The following is a 22,772-nucleotide window of genomic DNA, read 5'->3' as shown; positions in this document are numbered from 1 at the left end:
AAGCAGCAGAGAAAGGCCTTGAGATTTTTTACTGCAGGTTTTTGTTTCAGATTTCTCTCCTGTCTGATTCCCAGACAAGGTGTTACTCATGCATTCTGTCAGAGAAACGCAGCAATTGCTTGCAGTGCCATGAAGCCCTAAGGAGGGACTGCTCACCCTAAGGGAAGTTTGTGTTTCTGCCTCTCACCTTTCCAATGAGATGTTTGAATTAGCTGACCCCAAGGTGATGAGAGGTAAACGCTGGTAGGTGCAAATTTGTGGTCCTTGAAAGCAGGACACCACTCCTCCTTTATTATAGGCTCCTCTAGCTGATTGTTAACCAGCTTATGTGAAAAAGTAAGATTCTTCCCCTGGGTATTGTGTACAACACAGCACTTTTGCTCTTGCAATACTCTGCCTAAAGGTACCCCCTGTGTATAAAACACTCAGAGGACCAACACAGTTTTAGAAATCTTCCTGTCTGTTAGCAAGTAGGATTCTTGACCTGGCATATCTAGTCTAGAGTTTTCTAAATGTTTTGCTCCAGTATATCATATCTGACTCTCAGAATTTCTCAGACTATGATTCACTCACAATATGATTTTTCAAACTGAACACAAAGACAAAAGTTCTTTCAGTTATAAACTAATTACCACACACCCCATAACTCTTATCACCATTATATGAACTGCACTCTGGGAGCCACTGATCCAGGCACCAGAATATAACCTTTCCCAGTTAAGAAAACTATAAAATCTTAGTTCCACTGAAATCAGTAATACAGCTTCCCCTTATTTCCCTAAGACCAGAATTTTTCCCCAAGTCTCTTGACCACCTGTTTTAGAAGCATCTTTTGCCTGTGAAGCAAAAGTAATCTTCACACAAAGATCCCTTCTGGAGCTTGCATATCAACAGCTTTAGTACATCAACAGTTGCTCATACATTTTTCAAGCAGCATTAGAGCAATATTGCCGTGACACAGGTCACTTTCACAGGAACTACTAAAAATTGAAACTAGTCAGTAAAAAAACATACTTTCCCATATTTCATTGTTATGAAAAAAAAAAAAAGAGAAGAGGGATAGAGATTCACTTTTCACACTATAGGTAAGAGGAAGACTGCGACTTCTTCCAGCTGAAAACAGCTACTGTTTTTGCAAGAATTTGATTCCTGCCTTCCTTTTCCTTTTGAATCATTGATGAAACTTTAGGAACTGTCTGCTCAATTTTTCAAGAGCTAAGGAGTATCATTACAATTGTATTTAATAGTAACAAAAGGAAATCTCTGCATTTACAGTTCTAACAATGTATTGTATTATTTCTTATGTGTTATCCAACAGAAATACTTACCTGGTGAGAAATAAGGGGGTGGTGTAGTTTTGGTTGCATTCTCTTCACACTCTTTCAATCGATTCTGCAGAGACACAATTTGTCGACGAATTGCAAGGACATTGTTTTTGTCCAGTGATTCCAGTTCATTTACCAATATGGTCAGATTGGTGATCTAGAGGGGAAAAAAAGACAGCAAGTTTTAATGTCAATGTTGTTTTACAGATATTTGCAGGCAGCTTGATCAGGTCACAGAAGACTCTACAGAGGAGGTTCTAAGAAATATCCCTAAGAGTAGGCCTTATCTTCCTGGCCTCAGCTTGATATTTCCAGCAGAGTATGTGACCACAAGGATATGCTTTAAGACTAAGTCGTATAACAGGATGCAAAAAATACAGTGTTATTTCATACATAGTGTAAAAATATCCAGTAGGTCTTAGGCAAGTACTAACTGTTAAATACAAAAAGTACTTATTCCAGCCTTACAAAAGTATCTGCAAATTTTATTTGCAAAGATAAAGAGTGTTTTTAATCACCTGCTTGATGATCTAGAGGACAATGGAGCAAATGATATTTCAGGTTCCATCTGAAGTAATTATTCTCTCTAGGTGAGTGATTAACTACAATTTTGAAAATGTGATTTATAGTCTGCTGGGAAGGTGATAATCTTTCCTACTTCTTGATTTCATATTGATTGGGCCACTGCCTTAGCAACCAGCAGCTAATTTTTTAATTATCTAAATTAAAGCATAGAGGCTTTCAAGCATGGGGGTCTGTAAATTAATATTTATTATAATAATTTAATCAGCTTGTGTGCTTAACACTATGAAAAACTTTTAACTTTCAGGCAGATATTTGTCAAAACCAGAGTGGTCTCCATTTGCTTTGGGGTTTCTTTGCTTTTCTGTGCTCTATATCAAGGAATAAGTTGTTAATGCATTTAAGGTCAAACTTTCTTTTAATTTATGCTGATGAAATGCTAAAATAGTTCCACTGGCTGCAGTAGAGACAGACTGCATTTCCTCAGCCTAAACACTAAAGAGAGAATAGACTATCTGTGTATTTGAACCCTCTGTGGCTAATTAAGACCTTGGCAATACCTCCAAATATATTTGCTCAACGATGGCATTGCTTCCAACAAGGCTGGGTTTCAGCTGAGTGACCAGTTTCTCTAGGTCACGGATTTCCACTTTCAGTAACTGGAAGTCCAATTCTGTGTAAGATACACCACCCGTCTCCACTTGCTGCACTCTGATGGTTAGATTGAGGATTTGCTGCTGATACAGTTCAATTCTTTTTGAGTACTCCCTAACCTGAAAGAAAGAAAAAAGAAATACATATTCAAGTCCAGGTTAGCAAATAAGACAAGCCTGTTTGACATCCTTGTTATATTTCTGAGTACCCTATGCATAGCTTCCACATACTTGCCATATATATTCTTCACATAAACAGCATAAATGAAATTCTCATCACATACATTAAAAAATATGAAATTTAACCTTCATTTATTGTTAGCAGTTTTGCAAAATCCCCTCAGGAATGCCTGGGGATAACTGAAGGCAGAATTTTACTCACAGTCATCAATTTTTTTATTCTTTTCTAATATTGTCTCTGTGAGCTAATTTTATCCTCAGTATGCCAAAAACTTACATTGGTAAAAATTGTATTAGGAAATCTGCAGTATAATATCTCTCAAAAGCAACCAGAGAAGGCTGCAAAATGCAATAAAGAATTCCCAAGTTTTTCAACTTCATTTCCTACTAACTCTGAATCCAAATAGGACTTTACCTTGTGTACATTTGAATTGTGTCAAATGTTGGCAGAAGTGATTTGATGCTTGTCTTTGGGCAGGGGGAAAATATTTAAACAGAGTGTTAAAAATGAAATCTGGTTTAAGTGAAAGTGTTAAATAGATGGCAGGCTTTAGCTGGAGTAATTTATATAGCAGCCTTTTCAGTCTTTGAGCCATTAAATAGTTGTCCAGATAAATATATTTTCACACATATATCTGCTGAGGTAAAGGTCACAGTACAAGCACTGTGATGCTGAATGTTAAGAATATTATAAGGATTTGGGACTTCCCTTAGAAATGTTAGTTCCTTGAAATTTAATGCTTTGGTAAAGGGGCATAATTTCTCTCCCATATGCTTCATAGAAGTCATGTCTCTTTTCCCTTAAATCAATATCATTATATCACAAAAGATAAGTAGGAATAAATATAAATAGTTTGTTGCACTATTAACTTCATATTTATACCCTCAGATGGTATTTGTGCCTCTATCTGCAGCTCTGTAATTTTCATAACTATTACTTCTTCAGCTGAAAGTCTTAGCCTACATCTTCTCAAGCATCCTTGCATTATCTTAACATTAAATAAAAGTCAGTACTTTTTCCCATTGTGTCTGAAATCCTGCCATGGTTTGAAGACCATGGACTCCCTGTTTTTCTGTTTTGACAGCAGCCCTTGAGACAGGGACCTAACAACACCCCACATTTATCAAATAATTCAATCTTGATTGAATCCCTTGTGTACTAAAGAGGAGGTGTGGGAGCTCATGGCATGGAAATTCATGAAGAGGATCCTTTAAGATCATAAGTTATTTAGTGATGTGGATTAAGGAGGAGAAGCATAAGAGTAGATCCTCTGTTCAGAAGTATAATTATCAATAATGGCACAAGTACACTGTAAGTCTTAACCCACTACAAAAACCCTGCATGGAAATACGTAGTATACACCAAAACCAGGATGCTCAGTTCCATGTATATAAATCTGAGTTTAAAACAGATCTTCTGTTCTAAATGTGTGCAGCCAGGCTTCGAGCTGCTCAGAACTGTCAAGTTTCCACAAGCTGTAGCAGAAGCACCCTGGCTCACAGCACTGGATGCTCTAGATCTCCCAGGTCAAGCCAGGATAACTTCAAGTTATTGATTACAGTTAAGAATCAAAAAATAACAGCCTACAAAGACTTAGACCTAGTTCCTTGTAACTGGCTGGCAACAGTGATTGCTGGGATCCCTTGCCCTGATGCCTTAGGTTTTAACTTTTGTATTTTTTCGAATCCTGTCCTGCTTGGTGTATATCTCTGAAGTTTCTTGTAGCCTGTTAAATTCTGCTCTCTCATGCTAGGCAGACATAACAGAGCCTCTTCAGGCTTTGTCTTCAAGGACACCCAGACCATCCTAGGCCCAAAAAGTATAAACCAAAAGCCTTTGAGAGGGGGGTCAGCTGAGGGGAAATTACATCATTAACTGAAGCTTTAACTGGAGAATTAACCCTGATATGCAAATGAACAGAACCTATAAAAGTGTGAAGAACTCATAACCCGTCATCCATCTTGGGATCCATCTTGGCAGTAGCCTCTGGCTCCCCAGGGGGTACTTTTGAAGGCCCTTTGAATAAATACCTACCTTTGTTCCCTTACTCCTGTCTAGTCAGTGTTTTTAGGTGGCCTCTCAAGGCGCCAGTCCTAACTGCCACCACCATCTGCTAGGGAATAGTAGGAAGAACCAAACAGTGCTTTGGGAAAAGCCAGAGGTAGATGGACCTCACACCTACACTGATCACCAAAATCAGTTTGGAGTTGAAAGAGAATCTCAGAAAAAAACCCATCTGGAAAAATTATTCAAAGGTAAATGTTTAAACTGTGTGTCTAGAGTTGGCACAACAACAAAAAAAGAAAGAATATGTGATTACAGCCTGAGAAGTATGAAGCAAGTCCATTTTTGAGCAAAATTGCACTGCTGTGTGAAGCTATGTCTATCACAGAGGTATCTGGAAATCTGTCTACTTATTAATAATCTTTCTCACAGTAATACTGGTAATAATAATGCAATACAGACCAAATCTACAGATTTGGTAGAAATAAACAGGCTGCTGGAATTAGTGATGGCTACTCATTAGTGAGAAACCTGTGAATTTGAAGTTTTCTCCAGGGTTTTCAGAGCCTGGACAAAATGCTGAGGGCTGGAACAAGGCATGCATAGTTATTCCAGCCCTGACTGCAGAATGCTGCAAGACACAGCCCTGAAATTCTCCTCCCATATTAGAGAATTTTCACTCAGTCAACCATCTAGGTCATTTAAGGACATGTCAACACCATCCAGCAGAGCATAGCTGAGCCTGAACTAGCACCATCACTCTGCAGTGCTCTGCACAGCCACACCAGCATCGCAGTGAACTTAAGCTAATAGCTCCCCTGGCAAATTATTGGACAAATAAAATTTTCTCAGCAGTACTGCACTAACAGGCCTATACTGCTCTTGCAGATAAATCCAGTACACATGTTAAGCATTACAATGCTCTATGTGGAGATTCCCACCTGCTCAGTTCTGGTTTAGGAGTTTCTGTGGATTAGAAATATCAGTTGAAAGAACACGATGTTGCTCTGTTGATCGGCAGATAGATTTAAGCAGCTTGTAATCCCTGCTCTTCTACTGCGTCTCCCTGCTAGGGACTGGCTGTAGTCTTTTGACAGGCTGGCACAGAAATTCTGTGCATTTCCTATATTTAGAGATACAGACCAATAACTAGTACTGATTGCTGCTGCATTTTTCATAAAAGCCTGAAGTAGGGTATCATGAGTGCATAGGGCCTGGATTAGCCCTTTATGGGAAGAAAATGGAACCACGTGAAGTATATGTAAGGAAAAAATCCTCAGTTTCAGTTTTTCCTCCTTTCCAAGCATTGTCACCTTTGTTTAATGAAAAGGGCAGGAAAAATATGCAATGCTCATTTATTGTGTCGTTTACCTGCAGCTGGTATTTACCAAAACAGGTTTTGCAGCATGCAAGCAGACACTTCTCCAGCACACATTTGGAGAGTACAGAAGGGGGAACAAAGGCGCAAGATGAAGATGTAAAATAAAAAATATGGGAGGAGCGAGGGAAGATAAGAAAGAAATTACAAAACCAGCAACTTTATAAAATCACAAAGCCAGGGCACTGGCTTTGGGCAGGCTTGACCTCTACAGAGCCATAAGGAGCAAGACTGGCAGTCTGCCTTCTGAGATGGAGAAGAATTACATTACAGGTTAACCTGTTTTGAAAACCAGTGGGCTTTTTCACTCCTGTTTCTGTTACATGAGAATGTTGTGGCCATCGTGAGCCATGTTCTGAAAGGCACTTTCTCTCCTTGTGATCATGTGCTGATCCACCCCCACCATGGAAGTGTCCTCTCCCCTTTCCTATTGATAGGAACAGCAAATTCCCACTTTGCTTTAAAAGGTTAATTTTCTTCTGTAGTCATAATTATGCTGGCAAAGGTTGATGTGACAGAGGAAAAATTAGTCTGGTATTTTCAGCCTACAGTTTGTACTCAGTTGGCACATGAGAGCATCTCTTTATCTGCAAGCTTCCTTGCCTGCTGATTCTATAAAAGGACCCCCTTGCTTTTTGAATTAGCCAACAATCAGGCAAAAGGTTAATGATTCAATCAGGTTGTTTATCTGGCACTTCTAGCACATGGAAAGCATCCTTAAGAGGGTCCAATCCTGCAGCTCTTATCCAGGAAATGTTACCATGATCTTCAAAGGGTGTTTTAGAAGAGCAACAAAAGCATGGATTCCGAGAGTCAAAAAAGGAAGCATTCAGTAGAAATTCCTACTTCCATGTTGAGACTAGGTTATGTCTGAATGCAATTACCTAGGAATTTGCTCAGGATCATCTCTAGTAATGATCAGTATTGAAAGCTTGGGTTTCCTCCACTTCATTATTTCCTTGTCCCTGCAAGTATCATTATGACTGAAGTAATATACAGGATTGCATTAGGATTTTTTCCACAATTGGAAAGGTAAAGAATTTTTGAGCATGGAGATTTATGCATCACAGGATCTCAGACTACTTAAGTTCAGATATCAATAGAGAAATGCTCAATAACTCTGTTCCTTCTACAAAAAAAAAATAGAACATTAGAAATGAGAAATCTTACACACATAAATTTACACCAAAATTCAATCTGTTCATTTCAATTTCTGACCTAAAGTGTCTCTTTTCCCATATCACACCAAAGTATATGTCACACTTCAACTAGATGCATTGTAACACTGCTTGGCTGATTGGTCTCGACAGGATGAAATTCAGTGAAGCCTGAGTTAGGTCAAGAATTTTCACTGTCTGAAGCAAGAGTTGCAAGTCGAGGTCAGTGTCTACACTGTGGTACACTGCTGGGCACGGGTGACAACAGTCACAGCGGCTCACACCAGCTGGCAACCTAGACATTAAAGTCTAGGGTGGGGACTCAGCTTGCCCTGAATTTAGAGGTGAGTTTCAGGGACAAATCTGGACACCTAATTTTAGGTATTTATAGTAACCTGTGTCTTTATATGAGCAAGATGTCTGAACTCATTGGAGATCAGAGGTTGTCCACACAGACAGGTCAAGCAGCACTTGAGATGCTCCACACATCTGCCTGGCACTAGCTTAAAGGAAACATGCACCATTCTAAGGAAAACACCAGTAAGAGATAGGTTGTGCCAGGGCAAGTGACTGGGAAAGGTGATACACAAACACCTTGAAGAATCATGCCAATTTTTGGCTGGGACTCATGCCCCTCACCCTGTCCCAGTGCAGTGACCTTCAAATGCTGGCACTGACCACAGTGGGAACAGCATGGGGGCCTGAAATCTCAGTGATTTTCATGGCTTACTAACCCTGAGCTGCACTTCCATGCTCCAAGGGATCAGGTAACTCCTGTGCTTGGAGGCAGCAGGACTTATGTCAGTTTGCCTTTCATATGCCTGCTGACAGCTGAATGTGTTTCACTGTTAGCTCCAGTTCTTTCAAAACAAACTATTTGAACTGAGAGATCTTGCCACAAGATCCTACGCCTGTTGTTGTGGGTTTTATGCACAACTTCTTATCTGTTCTTGATTATACCAGAGGAGGGCTATGAATATTTATGATTACAATTTATAATTTAATGCTTTGCCTTTTCTGCTGATTAATTCAAGGACACTTCATTTCTTAAGATGCTTGGTTTCCAAAGAAAACACTTTCTGCTGGACACCAAATCTGAATCCTGAATATTTATCCACTATAAAAAGTCAAAGGCAGATTCCTGTCTTCACAAGCAGCTTCACCCAGTGCACTTCAGCATGTGTAGGTTTGCCCCAGTTCCTTAAAAAATGGAGCTCAATTCATGCAACAAGCAGCCAAAGCAATGTAAGGTGTATTTGTCTTCAACAGAAATGCATAATTCAGCAGTCTCACTGCCACAGCTTCAGATGTTGACAAGAAAGATTTTTTTATTATTATTTATTTATTTTTCCTCTGTGAGAGCAGAAGCAGTGAAGGGGCAAATATTCACCTACTTCTTCACTCTGGGCTTTGGTGACCTTTCTCCTCTTTCCCTTCACTGCCTTCTCGAAATCTGACTGGTTTGATACAAATAATAACACATGAAAGAGCAGGAGGCTTGGCTTCCTGTAGCATCATGTAGCAATCCCAAACTAATAAAACTGAACCAAAAGAGGAAAACCATAACCATTCTTCCAAAACGTACCATATGCCTCTAGCTGAAAAGGCCTAGAAAAGAGACCTGAGAATATTCAAATGTATGATATGCTATTACAATGTCAAAGATCAGAGATTTAATCACCTTTCTCCTTGTTCTTACAGAGCCCTCTTTCCAACTGTTTGAAAGAGAGACCACAGATAAATGCTAATTGCTGCACTTTTTCATAGGCAACCATTTATCCGAAAAGATGCAAGTGTTGTTTTTAAGACAAAAGAACACCTTACTTTAGAAAGCTCTGTCTCAAACTTCTCCGAGAGTGTTGTCACTAGAATTTCCAATTGCTCAGCCTTCTGCACTGGAAAGGTGGTATCCGGCAAGTACACGGAGCACTGACAGGTTCCCTCATCATTCACAGAGCCAGACACATTGGCAAAGAGCTGCAAAAATAAATTGGTAAGAAAAAAAGTGTTAACATTCTTCTCTAGAATCAGCACCTAATAATTTCTGGAAATAATAGGAGTTGTGCCAATCACAAAATCAACAATTTCTTTACTAGTCATCTTCCACCTTCTTCCAAGGAAGTCAAAATATCTAGCAATTTCTATGACTCATCCTTACAAATCTCTCTAAAAATAGTTAAATATTGCTTTAAAGATTTTACCATTGGAAAAACAGAGGCGTATAATAGTCCTTACTTTCCCAGTCTTGTGGACAATGTTCCTAAGATAATGAAATACCTTTTCCAGCAGATAGAAAAGCAGGCAATAGCAGGAAAATAATAATGTAGTAAGTTAGGTCTTACAGCTACTATTCTGTTCATCTAAATTGGTCAAATCATTTAGTCATTTACATCCAAAGAGAGGAAAGCACTGAAATAGAACTAGTAACAGGGAAGGTTTTGAAAAGAAAAATCTTTCATTTGAAGATTTGCAGCCAGCCACAGCAAACAGACATGTGCATTTAATTATACACCACTGAAAGGTGATAAATTTAATAGGCAGGTTTGGCCTAGGGTAGAGATTCTTATTTTGCTACAAAATATTGCTCATAAGACCCACACATCACAGCCCGCCCATCCATCCTTGTGGATAGTTGGCAAAGCTCTTGCCCATGAATTGCCTGTCCCAGTTGTCTGCATGCTCACAGCACCATCACTGAGCAATGTGCATGAGGTACAGAAAGGTCAGGGCTGGCACCTCCTGATCTCACCATAATTTACAGCCAAGGCACACTGCATTCTATAAACACCAGGCTGAATACTGAGTGTGTTCGGAGCAGTTCTTTTCTGTTTGTACACAAAATCTTTCCAATTCATAAACCTATCAGGAATTTATTAATAAAGATATTTGGTGTTACTTTAAAATATTCTGGCACACACTTCAATGCAGCTGCATATTTTAAAACTGCAGACTTGCTCTTTAAACTCACTTCTTTCTATAATCTCTTTTCCTGCCTTGCAGAAATCCCAGTGTTATTCATGTGTTCTCTCTTTTTCTCCCCCTCTTGAAAATAAACAAGCAAATAACAAAACAATGTCCTGAGAGCTGGCATTTCAGCACTTCTTCCCTTGCTTTTCCACAGTGGATTCAACTAATGTCCTCACTGAAAAACCAGCCCAGGACACACAGTGATGGCCAGCAGCAAAACTGTCTTAATCTGTGAGCCCAAAAAAAGGAGCAGCAAGCAGGAATGATCCCAGTTCACACTTCTGGCAACCTCTTTACTGCAGCCACAACAAACAGCATGCATCTCATTTTGGAAGAAAGCGTGGAAAGTCATTTTATCTGTGTTGTTCAAGTACCATGGGCCTTAAAACTTCACTCAGACTGCTGAAGACATTTAACATGAAAGGAAGCAGAGAAGTATCTCATGGCATTCCAGAACGTCCCAGCACATAACTTCCATTGATTTCTCTGCCAGGCAGGTTACCAAAGCACTTTTGAAAATCCCACTGAGAACACATTATGTCTAAGTTTCCCAGTATTTTTGAAGATATGGCTATCAGTATGTAAATTACTATGAAAAATAAGTTCCTAAGTCACCTAGATATTTTCTACACCTCCGAGTCCTCAGCACATGGACATGGTTGGGATGGCAAGTCAAGTTGCTCAGTAATAACATACAAATGGATGGGAGAGACCAAAAGAATAAATAAATGTGGCTTAATGAGTATATGGGAGCTTCTCTGAGACTGTTGCACACTGGCATGCTAATTTTTGTGTGGAAGGTATTGTGTTCTGTTCTTTCTGTGCATAACACAAATATGAGTACATGTATACAAGAGAGAGTATGCTATACATTGTACAGCATAGTGTCTGCTATACCTTTGTATGCATTATACACTCTGCTGTAAGCTACAGTCTTGACTGTATATACCAATCAGTTTTCTAGACTTACCATGCCTATTGTGCTAAAAAAAAATTCATAAATGTATTCAGGTATCTCCCAAAAAACCTGCAACTCGTGCTTTTAACCTCCCTATGAAAAACAATCATTATATTTTAACATTTGAGTTAGGAAGGAGCTTTGAGTTGAAGGAAGAGATTCACTGCAGTAACCGCAGCTGATATTGAAGCCAACAGACAGTTTCCCCAAAAGAGTAGACAGCCTGGGCAGACAGGACTGCTTCCATTCTTCCATTGACATTACAAGCATTGGGATCAGGATGTTGACAAGACCAATAAGCATTGTTTAGTTAAAAGCCCCTTGGGTCAATAAGTGCTTCAATCAAAATATAATACCAGCCAAATTACAACCATGTAACAAAAATGTCTTCTGTCATCCTGTAGAAAAATGCATGAGATGGACTGCTACTTTTGATGGAGTTGTATGGTTCTTAAAGTTTAATAATTTATACAGAATGCTTAAAAGAGAGCAAACTGTCCTAGCCTACAGCAAGGACTTGACAGCAACATTTCACTCTGCAAAATTAAGCTGTTACATATACATATTTGAAGCTATGAGAAATGCTCTTTTTCCACATCCCTTCAAATTAAGAAAGGGAGTAGGAGCAAGCAGTTACTCAATTTTCTGAAAACCAGGAAATTTGTCACTGTAGCCTAGTGACATTCACAGGTCTGAATCAGCTATTTGCTCATCCTAAGACAGAGATCCACAGAAAGCACACGACAGGGCCACAGCAGGGGCAGAAGCTACCTCAGCTGGGCAAGGAGATGGATAAAGTTTGGGTCCTGCTCATCAGACTCTCAGAAAGAGAATCTTGACTCCATTTCACTTTTGAAATGCTCTACTGGAGCCAGAGACTCAACTCTGTTTCAGAAGAGGTCCCTTCACACATCCCATATGCCCCACTGGGCTTGCCTGGACACACAAAAGATCTGCTGTGAAGCTGTCTACCACTGCCAACCGAATCTGGACCTGTGCTTTGGATGAACTCTGTTTTTGACTATAATTTGGAAGACCATACAGAGCAAGTGTGACCCGTTGAATCTGCTCCAAAGCAAATATGTTATTAAACAGTCACTGATAGAGAGAGGGAAGGAAACCAAACCCTAAAATCTGCAGACTATGGACTTAAGCACTCTACCAGAAGGCACAGAAATAAGATTCATGTCCTTCTACCATCAAATAGCTGATAATGTTTTAACTAGGTAGAACAGGGAGAATCAAGATATTCTCACTCCCAGCAGCCACAAGTGGACTCTCCTCAGAAGATACTTTCAAGGCCCTGGTATAGTTTATGACAGAAGACTTCCTCCAGGAAGACTGGAATCACCAAACTGTTTGTCATACTGGCAACAAATCCCCAGGGTCCCATCTGTTTCATGTCTGGGGTCCAGTTCAGTAGTTACAAGGTTAATGCTAAAGTTTTGGATCTGACTTAAGGCACTGAATGACATGGTAACAGTAGTGATGAATTTGGAGATTCACTACTTCCTAAAGTACCGGATACACAACACATAAATGCTTTTTCCAGGGAGCACAACTGGTTTACCTGTGTCAGAGTCAAGTCACTAAGTGACTGTGTAGCATCTAAAGAATGGGACAGAAGTTCCTAAATTTGATCTTTTCTGGACAATATTGAAGGCTAGTAATGTTTATACCTTTGGGGTAGTCTGCAGTTTGCCATTCGTATTCCTAGGTTGTGTCAGATACGGAAGCATTGTACTGAGATAAGCAGTCTGAAAAACAAAGGAAAGACTTTTTTAGTGTGATTTCCTGCATAAGGCACCATCCCTTCCCCACCAGTTAGCCCTCATCCTGCAGCTCCAAAGCACTTTGATTTTATTATGGGAGCAATCCTGAGCAACTGTAAAATTTCTGGTCTGCTGCTGAGGTGACAGTTTCCCTGGGCACAATGTCACTTCACAGACACCTCTTCTTGAAGAAAGGCTCTGTGTGACCAGAGCAAGGCAGGGGACACTCAGCCTGTCCAGGAGGTGTGAGCTGAGGCTGTGACAGGCAGCCCTGGCAGATTGCACGGCATTCTAAAAGGACAGTGCCATGCCCCTCTGCCCTAAATCCAGAGAATACTGTCCTCCCAGCAGGGATGTCCCCTCCTCACCACCCAGCTCATGCTCCAGCCTCTAAGCAGAGGACTCGCTGCCCCTTTCACACCAAGCTGTCAGGCTGTGAGCTGTGATGGCTGGGGAACATGTCCCACTCTGCTACTAGCACCATGGAAGTGACAGCATCCAACTGTGGAGAGGGAGCACTGGGAGAAGACGCCACACTGCCAAGGATACAGCCAGATCCACCGTGGGAGCCTTTTATGTAGTAAGACTATATACACCCCTTTAACTTCCATCTGTGGCTGCCACCTGCCTTCCTGCCACAGCAAGGACAGTGACTGTAACCCTGGCACCGTACTGGGGGTTACCACATTCCCACACAGTGTGAAGAGCACGGTGCTTTCCCATGATGCAGCACAGTCACCCATAATGGGATCTCACCAAAACCAGTGGCAAACTGGGAACTGGAGCAAGACACCCTCAATGTCAAATGGTGCAGCAGACGGAGCATCAAATGGACTTCCCCTGCAACAGGACACTCACAGCTGGGTCTTCCTGCATTTCCCAAATCCCAGCTGGAATCCTATTCCTGAGCCAGGGAATGGTGGGGAAATCCAAATGGCCAGCAAAGGGCAGGTCTGTTAAGTGGCACAGTATAAACAAGCTTTGTGGGACAATTTGTCAAATAAACCCTCTTGAACAGGCACTTGTGTGCTCATACAATTACACTGATCGTGATGGGCAGCTGGTAGCAATTAACAGTGTTAGGGCAGAGAGCATCACAAATTGTGCAAATTACACAGACTGAAGACTAGCTTAAAGCTAAGCAGACTAAGGAGGAATTTCTCCCCTATTGAGCTTTCTACCCTCAGCTTATCAATACATATTTACACCTCCATCTTGAATTTTGCAACTTTTCATTCCTTGAGCAGATAAAGGCAGCTTCCCAGGAGGTGTTAACTTCACTGCCTGCATCCACAACACTCCTAAACTCCAAAAAATGTAACTAGGGGCACACAGGAATTCTCTGGTTGGTGACTAAACCAGATAAATCAGAAAGAATTATTGGGAGCCAAAATGGTTTTTTCCCAAATTTTAATTAATAAATACCAAAAGGCAGTCATTTTCAGCCAAACAAAACCAAAATGCTTTGCTTCATTTGAAAAAGCTCTTAACCTATTAACAAACTTTTTTTCTAAAAATTTGAACCCCCATTTTTAATTTAAAAAAAATTTTAAAAGACAGTACAAAATCAAAACTATCTTTTACTAATAAAATTTTTTGCTTAAAAAAAGTATTTTTCAAAGTTTTCTCCCTTCCCCCCTGAATTTGATGTAGCTTTTGTTTGGGCGTTATTGTGGGTTTTCTTCTGATTGATTTGTTATGCTTTGAATTTCTCTCTTGCCCAACCAGATACAGTTTTTTAGGGAAGAGGGAGAGCATCCAACAATAACCAACCAATGTGGCTTTCATGTGCCTAGTCACAGAGTATGACAGCAATCATGCAGCTGGGAAAGCTCCCACCTCCCAACTCCTTCCACATCAAAGATGTGGATCTGTTCCTGCTATAAGCCCTTGCTAATTAATTAGAAGCTACACAGAGCATTTAATATCCACTCAGATCCTCACTGGGAGTTGCACTCATCTAACCAAAGGCAGAATTTGACTCTGACTTTAAACCTGTGCCTCAATTTTACATTTATTACCCAGTCCCTATACATTAGTTGGGGGGAGGATGGAGGAATTCTTTAAACTTTCTCCATGCAGAGATCTCAACATTTGTCTAATCATTTTCCAGTAACCTTAAAAGAATTTTCAGCAATCTAAACTATGTGAGATGACAAGAAGGCACCAAAGCTCAGGTTATGAGACCCCCATCTTACCTCTTCTGCAGCTGTTGTCGTCGTCCCAGCCACAGCACTCATGCTCTGCATGAGGAGAAGCACAGCCACCTGTGTGTGCTTCATCTTCTCAGCCAGCAGATGTGACAGCAAAGGGAGAAAGGATGTATTTTATAGTAGAGTCTGGGGATTTCCCCAACCAACCCTTAAGGAACTTGCATGATATTTTTACAGGTTTTGGGTAAGTGATGTCATAAACTCATACAATAACCAAATTACTAATGCACAAAGAAAACATAAGTTACCATCATAAATTAACTGTGTCCAGTTTTCTAACAGGAAACCTTTCCCATGGGGTACAGTATCTGATCTTAATCTTGGTTCTACAGAACATCAGGTGCTTATTTGCTATGAGAGGCAAACAGGCATTTTCCTTACAGCAACTCAATCATAAAAATTCTTGTAGATTCTTTGAAGATTCCATCAAAGTTATGCAGACAATACAGGTCTTTGTGGTATTTATTACTTCTTATACATACAGAGAAGAGCAGATGAGGCTAGACTGCTCACACACCAGAACCACGTTTCCCTTTTCCCAAAGGCCAGTGGACCTTTGCCAGTGAGAAAAATACACAGAGGTCTCTACAGTTTTTCAGTTCCCTTGATTCTCACATAGCACAGGTGGGACACAGACTACCTCCCATTTCATTCCCAGCAGCTTTGTGTGTCATATATTAATACTATGTGCCCATTAATGCTTACTTGTGCATTAACACTGTGTACCCATCAAGGCTTACTCACCTGCTCTCTTTTCATGGAGCTGCATTCCACCTGACCACAATGATTGACTGTCCTGTCTCTAGAGCACTGATCCAGAGAAATGAAAAAAGGTCACATGTAATTAGTGTGGCCCCCACACTCCCCAGCTGTGCCACCCCACCATGTGAGAGGCAGTGAGCTGCCTGCAGTTCCCACAGCACCCAACCCACCATGGGAATTCTCTACTCCCAACAAGCAACTGCCTTGGTAGAGTCAGCTGCAAGCCTCCACTTGTGCAGAAGAAATTAAAATTCTCTCCCAAGTTCTTTGGATCACTGGGAAAATGAGCTTGGTGTTTGGAAGGAAGGTTCTGGTAGGGACTAAGGGAATGGCTATATCTATGCACTTGTAAAAGTCAAGAAGTCCCTAGACCAAAACATGACCATGATGAAAACATTCTTTTCCTTTTTCTCCTTCATTCTGTCAGGCTTAATTCTTCTACTGAGTCAGCAACAAAAGGCTGTCGCTGTGCCTAAGTGAAGAAAGCGGTCAGGAGACCCTTATTCCTTTCTGGTGTTGGTGGGCAGAGGTCAGGGCAGGAGCAGCAGTACTTCTGAGCAGCAGTGCTGCCTCATATGAAACTCATCTCCCTGGTGAGGAACTCTTAAGGCTTCCTTGTATTACCATAGCACTGTCAGCTCCAGGTGGCAAAGGGAAAGCCAAGGCTTAGGGCAAATCCAAACTAGAAAACTCTTGAGAGAAGTCATGTCCATTGGGGTAACATATTTTTAACCACAGCTTTGCATAAGCATAAGCTTCCAGACATATTCACAAGGCTGGCAGCAGCATCTTGCAGGGTAAGGATATAATAATTTCTTGCAAAGATATTTTTTCACAGCAGAAGCTGCATCTCTACTGGAGGATTTCATGGCTAATAATTCAATGTAAGATAGACAAGACCTGGAAGGCATGTGATAATGTGTAAGCAAAAAGAACCAGAGCCATGCTGGTACAGCAAGAAAATGAATCCAGGCTTCTTCCTCTCAGGTTACAGTGGTGTGCTTTCCCGGGTAAACCACAGTGCTGTCAAGGGAAAGGAGAGACTGATGCTGTTAAGTACAGCCAGGGCTAAAGCTCTGAGCTCCAAGAGAAGCAGACTGGCCCCTGTCAGAGCAGCTGACAGCTGTGAAATATCCTTTGCACTATAAGAAAAACTCTTTGGCCACACCAGAGCAGACTTCAGGTACAAACCAGCACATACATGTTGCAGACAACTGGTAAGCCTATGCTGGCCAAGTGATCTCTACTCTCAGTCTGTGATATCCTGATATTGCATAATTGTCACTTCCTTCCCAGACTTTTTTTTTTTTTTTTGAGTGAACCAAATGATCTCCATACAAAACCGAGGGAAATCCTGGAAACAAATCACTCCCAAAATATGTCATGGATGAGGGTTTGTTCCTTATCAGCCCAGCCTAGTCCTAACTAGCCCTCCAATTCCAGACATAAGCCCTTCTATCACATCTCTTGTTATGGTAATACCACTCTGGTAGGCTTCAATCCATGCCTCAGGTTATTTCTGATGCTCCAAACAAAAAGAAAGCCAAACACCAAAAAGACCTACACAAACTTACATAGAAAAGTAATGGTCACATCTTAGCACCAAAGGCCCCAGAAGACATCTAAAAGGACAAGTGTTTCATCATGTGAATACATGGGAAACCACCAGGCTGTTTTAAGGGAACAAGCTCCGAGCAGCATACAAACAGGCCCCTTTTCCTGAGGACCAGGCATTATTCCCAGGGGGAATGCATTTAGCTGGATGGATGAAGCAGCAAGGGAAAGCATGACACAGAGATACAGGTAAATTGAGCTGACAGCACAGATGCATCTGTATATCTGAAGACTCCAGATGAGTAGCATGCTCCATGCCCCATGCATGCAACAACTCCTTGGCAGCCTGAAAACTGCCAGAAGGCAGCTGCCCAGGGCACCTACAGACCCACTGGCCTTGCTAAGGCACCACGAGTCCTGCTGGCTACAGAGAGGGCAACTCTGCAGCACATGTGGCCACACTCGCATGCTCCCCTGTGTAGCAAGAAAGTGAAATTTTGTAGGCAGCTTTGTGCTGTCAGCACAGACAGCCTCTGAGTTTGGAGCCTGATGTCTAATCAGAAGAAAAACCTGTTTTCTGAGCATAACAGTGAGTCTCTGTTCCTTCCAGAGGCTGGGTTTGCAAATCACCCACGAAGCATAAAAGTTTCTCAACAGTTTTTCTTTTATGTTTAAAAAGCAGTTCCGAGATAGGAAGCAAATATTAGCCAAGTAAGGATAGTTAATCACTTGCTTTGGCATAGCTCAGTAATCATAGTTGATCAGTTGCTTTGGCATTTTCCGCAGTATTTGTGTTTGCACATGACCTCACAGAGACAATGGGGATCTATATTTTTGTTCCTAATCGAAGCGTAATTAATGCCAAATAAAAGTACTTTCTCTGGATCTATGTAGAACCCTTAATCTGAAAAAATAAAATAGATGCATTTTCTACATTTTAGAGGCGAGAAACTTTATTTATATGTCATACAGGAAAGTTGCACTTACTTAAGAATTTCCTCTTGGGAAAACAGGGAAATACAAGGATTCTTTTTGTAGAGCTTCACTTTCATCAGTACTTCCTCGTTTGCAACAGTCCTAGTGGGCAATTCAGGGCAAAGTCCCTTCTTTTGCAACAGACCTTGTCTTTGATTTCAGTGGGACCTATACAACAAAGTGCCTTTGCAAAAAGCACACTAATGTCTCTCAGACACCTGTTCAGCAGAGCCCTTCTCAAACCCAGCCTAACTTAATGACTGGTTTTATCACAGCAGAGATTATCATGATTATTATTCAACAGAGAGATAGGTGATTCATATAATCTACTCTCTAAAGCTAGTGGTTTGATCCAAAGTCACGGGAGTCAAATATAACTTGATCATGCATGGTGGTATGAATATAACCTTTTACATCTCAGTTTCCCACCAACATTTGGAAAATATAGTATTGCACTGTCTCAGAGCCATGTTTTGCAATTGTGTGCATTAACAAGAATAAGAGGCATTCAACTATAGGAGAACAGGGACCACATCAAATGTGCAAAAATACAAACAAAAAAAAATATAGAACTTGTCTCAGTTTAGTAGGCGAACAACAGGATGAATGTAGGTTATGTGGTTCTATCTATCAAGTAATCATACACAAATATATTTATCCTAGCTGATGTCACAATCTCAAATTCTCTCTGAATCGTTCCATACAGTCCCAGGACAGGTGTATAACCTGCACTTTCTTACAAGAAGAAAATAAAAATCAGTGGATCCAAAGTGGGATATAGTACCTCACCATGCTAACTTGACAGAATGGTTCAGACAGAAAGTACTGCACTGCACACTACATTTTGCAAGTCTAATGTAAAAGCATTTCTGCTGTTTGCCTGCAGACGCGATAAGACTCCGAGCCTGGTGGAATCAGCATTTCAGTGCATGTCGTCCAGTACCCTCTATACTGTGGATTTAGCAAAGCTTGCCTAAAGCTTGTTAAATCCCTCCTCCCACCAAACTACATATTCCTGAAGTAAAGCCAAAAATATGGAGAAAACATTAATGCATATTCATCCTATGATACAAGAACATAGCAGCTAATATTCCTTTTTATTTTCTGAAGATGTTTCTTTCTGAAAATAATGAGTCTGGTCTTCTTTGATTATAGGATCATCCTGTAGTGAAATAAGGAGGTTAGGAGGGTCAGCTTTCTTTGGTAAGGTGCTGTGGAACAACTGTCATCATGAAATCCATCTATTTCATGATACCAATGTTCAACATAGACCTGTTCTACTCTGCTAATCCCTTTACAAATTGCTTGCGCTTTTTCCCTCTCCAAGTGATTCACATTCTTATGCAATATATTTTGGTGTCATCTATCATAAAGCTCATCTATTTGGAAGATATTATGCAAATACTTTCATTTAATCCCTTTATCAGTAGAATGTCAGGTTAGTGTTTTAAAAAACATCCCTCTGGGCCATGTTCAAAATAAGAAAGTGTATGGGAAATATTAACACCTAGTTTAAAAATTATGTTAGTAAGGGTGAGCCTCAATTTTCTGAGACTGTAGGAAAGTGGCATCTTCCTGGAGTAGAATGAGAAACTGAGTAGAATTTGCAGAAAGGGTGAAATTTCCTTTACACCTTTAAAAATGCCACTAACTCGACTGATTCAGCCACCAAAAATGAAAGAAAAAAAAATTATCTGTAATGTCAGAAAAGAAAGACCTTCACTAAGGAAGACATAAGACCAAGATGACAGCAGCTGATGTACCACCAGCCAGAAGGATGAGAGATTATTAGTCACAGGTTCCATGGCTTGGCAGAAGAGCTTGTTAGAGAGACTCTTGGATAAATCCAGAGATTTATCCAGAGACTCTTGGATAAATGAATTGAGTCTAACCATAATCTGCCTGAGTTCAAAGCCAAAAGATATCAAGAAAGAATAGTCCTGGTCTGGAAGAACAGGAAGAAAACAGGTGGAAGGGAGAGTGGATGGCAAAATGATAACAGCATACATGAAAACTGGAACATTTTGTTAGAGAACATCAAAATGCACAAAAAGCAAGATCTAGAAGAGAAGCACAAGGGTGTATATATGAAACACTGACAGCACTATGAAAATATGCTGGGGTGGTGAGTGAGAATCAATTCCCATTCAAGGACACTTAAGAAATAACTACTTCCTTAAAAGAAACAAGAGCAAACACAGAGAACAGCATATATTCATACAGCATGGCAAAGGAAGGCAGAAGAAAACATCCAGGAGAAGGAGTGTTAGAGGACAGTTTGGTTACGAAAGAAGTACACTGCTGCCTTGGGATTATGACAGATTTTCATGGACAGCTAGCCACATGTATAAAGGCAGGAGAAACCTGCATGCAATTTTTTTTAAAGAAGAAGGAATAATTGCTTAACAATAACCTGGGGCAATGACAAGGCAGGGGACATGTTATTGCTGACAAGAGAAAACTTCTCCTTCAAAAGGCATCTTGGAAACCAAGCCAGCATGACATTGAAAGAAATTATTTACTTGGGTACTATATTGTGGATAAATAATTTTCAGAAGTAAAAGTTGATGCACAATTAGGAAAGACCTCAAACTAATAATGGGTGTCTTCTCATCTGAGCAGCTATTTGTTTAGCACTTCAGTACACTGCAGTTTGAACTCTCAGAGTCTTGCATTTATTTCTGTCCCTTCCCCCTAAAAGTGTATCCAATGATGAGAATACTTACTTCCTCAGAAAAACTTGTCCTTCATACACATGTCCCAGTCCCAAGGAACAGAGGAACATGGCCTGGATATGGTCTGAGTCATTAATATGAACACAAACACTTACAGACACCTGTATAATAAACACTTAATACAAAAAGGTCCTTGAAACATCTGTTCCACATACCACCATATCACAAGTCCCAACAAAAATAAGATCTTTATTAAAATAGCAAAAACCATTTCTCTAATGCCTGCACATGCCTGTGGCTGGTGAATATAAATGCAGCCACTTGGCCAGAGGGAAAAGGCTCCCAGATGCTTTTTATGGCTTTGTACATTGCAGACAAACTGCTTGCTGCCTCTCTCAAGTTGCAGAGAAGCAGCCTTATGCACCAGCAGTGCTGGCTGCTCTGTGAACAAATACTGTGGCTAGCCCAGCCTATAGATAGCAAGTGTTTACTAATCCCTTGATTAAAAGTGCACACACCTCGATGTGCAGAGTTAAGGGACAAGAAAGAAAAAGGATCTTCTTCCCCACAATAATGCCACGTTGGAAAGTTGTGGCCCTCTCCTTCTTCCTCTTTCTACACGTTTTGAATCTCAGATCAGGGTTGTCTTGACCAGCTTAAGGAGGTAATGAGAGAAATATGTTTTCATGGTAGTTTTATGAATACTTTCCTTCTCACAGATGCAAAGAGAACCTCTTCCCTCTTTGTGGACCAAACAATGTAAAGTGTTCAATCACACCAAAAACACTGATGACCACTTTCTCTTCAATTGACAAAATTTTCTGGGCTTGGCACAGATGCAAAAAAAGGTCCTCCTCCAGGTGTTCATCTTCAACCACATGTCACAGTGAAGAGCACATGGAAAATCTCTGAGCTGGAATAAGAGATGAGGAAACCTATAGACTATCAGCAGGATACAGCTGCAGCTTTATTTAGCCTTCAGCATTGTGAATATTTTCACATTAATATTAGATATCCCTAAAGAGGCCTGTAGCCTGTATTTCAAAGGCCTCATTGATCCCAGGCAAGGAGAATATTCTCGTCCCTTTCCTGTGGCATGCACACAAAAGTTAAACCTATCCTACACCTACTCACTCAGCCTCCTTGGAGCATTGCATCATCACAGCATTATTACATCCAGGATCAAAGTGTGGCCATTGTATCTTTGAACTGCCCAACACTGTGTGGCATAGGCCTGATCCACTCATGTCACACAGGCTGTACAAGGGCTTGGCTGTGATCAAATAGACCAGACCAGCAGCTATTCACTTGAGTAGTCCCTTCATTTCAACCACATTCATCACTCAGGGAAAAGAAAGCTCACACCCAGATAACACTTGACCCTGGAAAAGAAAGTCATCATTTGGTTTTATAACCTATTCAAATGTTCTATTTTGCAGTACCTGTAGACATGGACAGGTGTGCTTTGGGCTTTGCAATGGACACAATGATCCATTCTGACCAGATACATAATTTGCATAATGGTAACTGCCAGCAATACCAAAGCAGCCCTGGTCTCCCACAAATAAATAGATGGACCACACAAGAATGTGCTTATTGGGCAGCAGAGAGGGGAGTCATGCTCAGAGACATTCTCTGCAGCTGATTGACCTGAACTGTAAATATAGTGGCATGCC

General features: G+C 40.7%; 1 protein-coding gene across 1 annotated transcript in view; it reads right to left on the bottom strand.

Moving 5' to 3' along the window:
- The window catches only part of OLFM4 (olfactomedin 4), an 89,307-nt gene that overhangs the window by 8,489 nt on the left and 58,046 nt on the right, over positions 1 to 22,772 (bottom strand). The window contains exons 2-4 of the mRNA XM_039555571.1: positions 9,045 to 9,197; positions 2,408 to 2,620; positions 1,329 to 1,482 (exon numbers count right to left, since the gene is read on the bottom strand). Of these exons, the coding sequence (XP_039411505.1) occupies positions 1,329 to 1,482; positions 2,408 to 2,620; positions 9,045 to 9,197 (520 nt within the window). The remainder of the gene's footprint in view (positions 1 to 1,328; positions 1,483 to 2,407; positions 2,621 to 9,044; positions 9,198 to 22,772) is intronic.

This window comes from Corvus cornix, chromosome 1, assembly GCF_000738735.6.
Source record: "Corvus cornix cornix isolate S_Up_H32 chromosome 1, ASM73873v5, whole genome shotgun sequence".
NCBI lineage: Eukaryota > Metazoa > Chordata > Aves > Passeriformes > Corvidae > Corvus > Corvus cornix.
The sequence above is the reverse complement of the archived record's forward strand: the minus strand, read 5'-3'. Positions and strand labels throughout refer to the sequence as shown.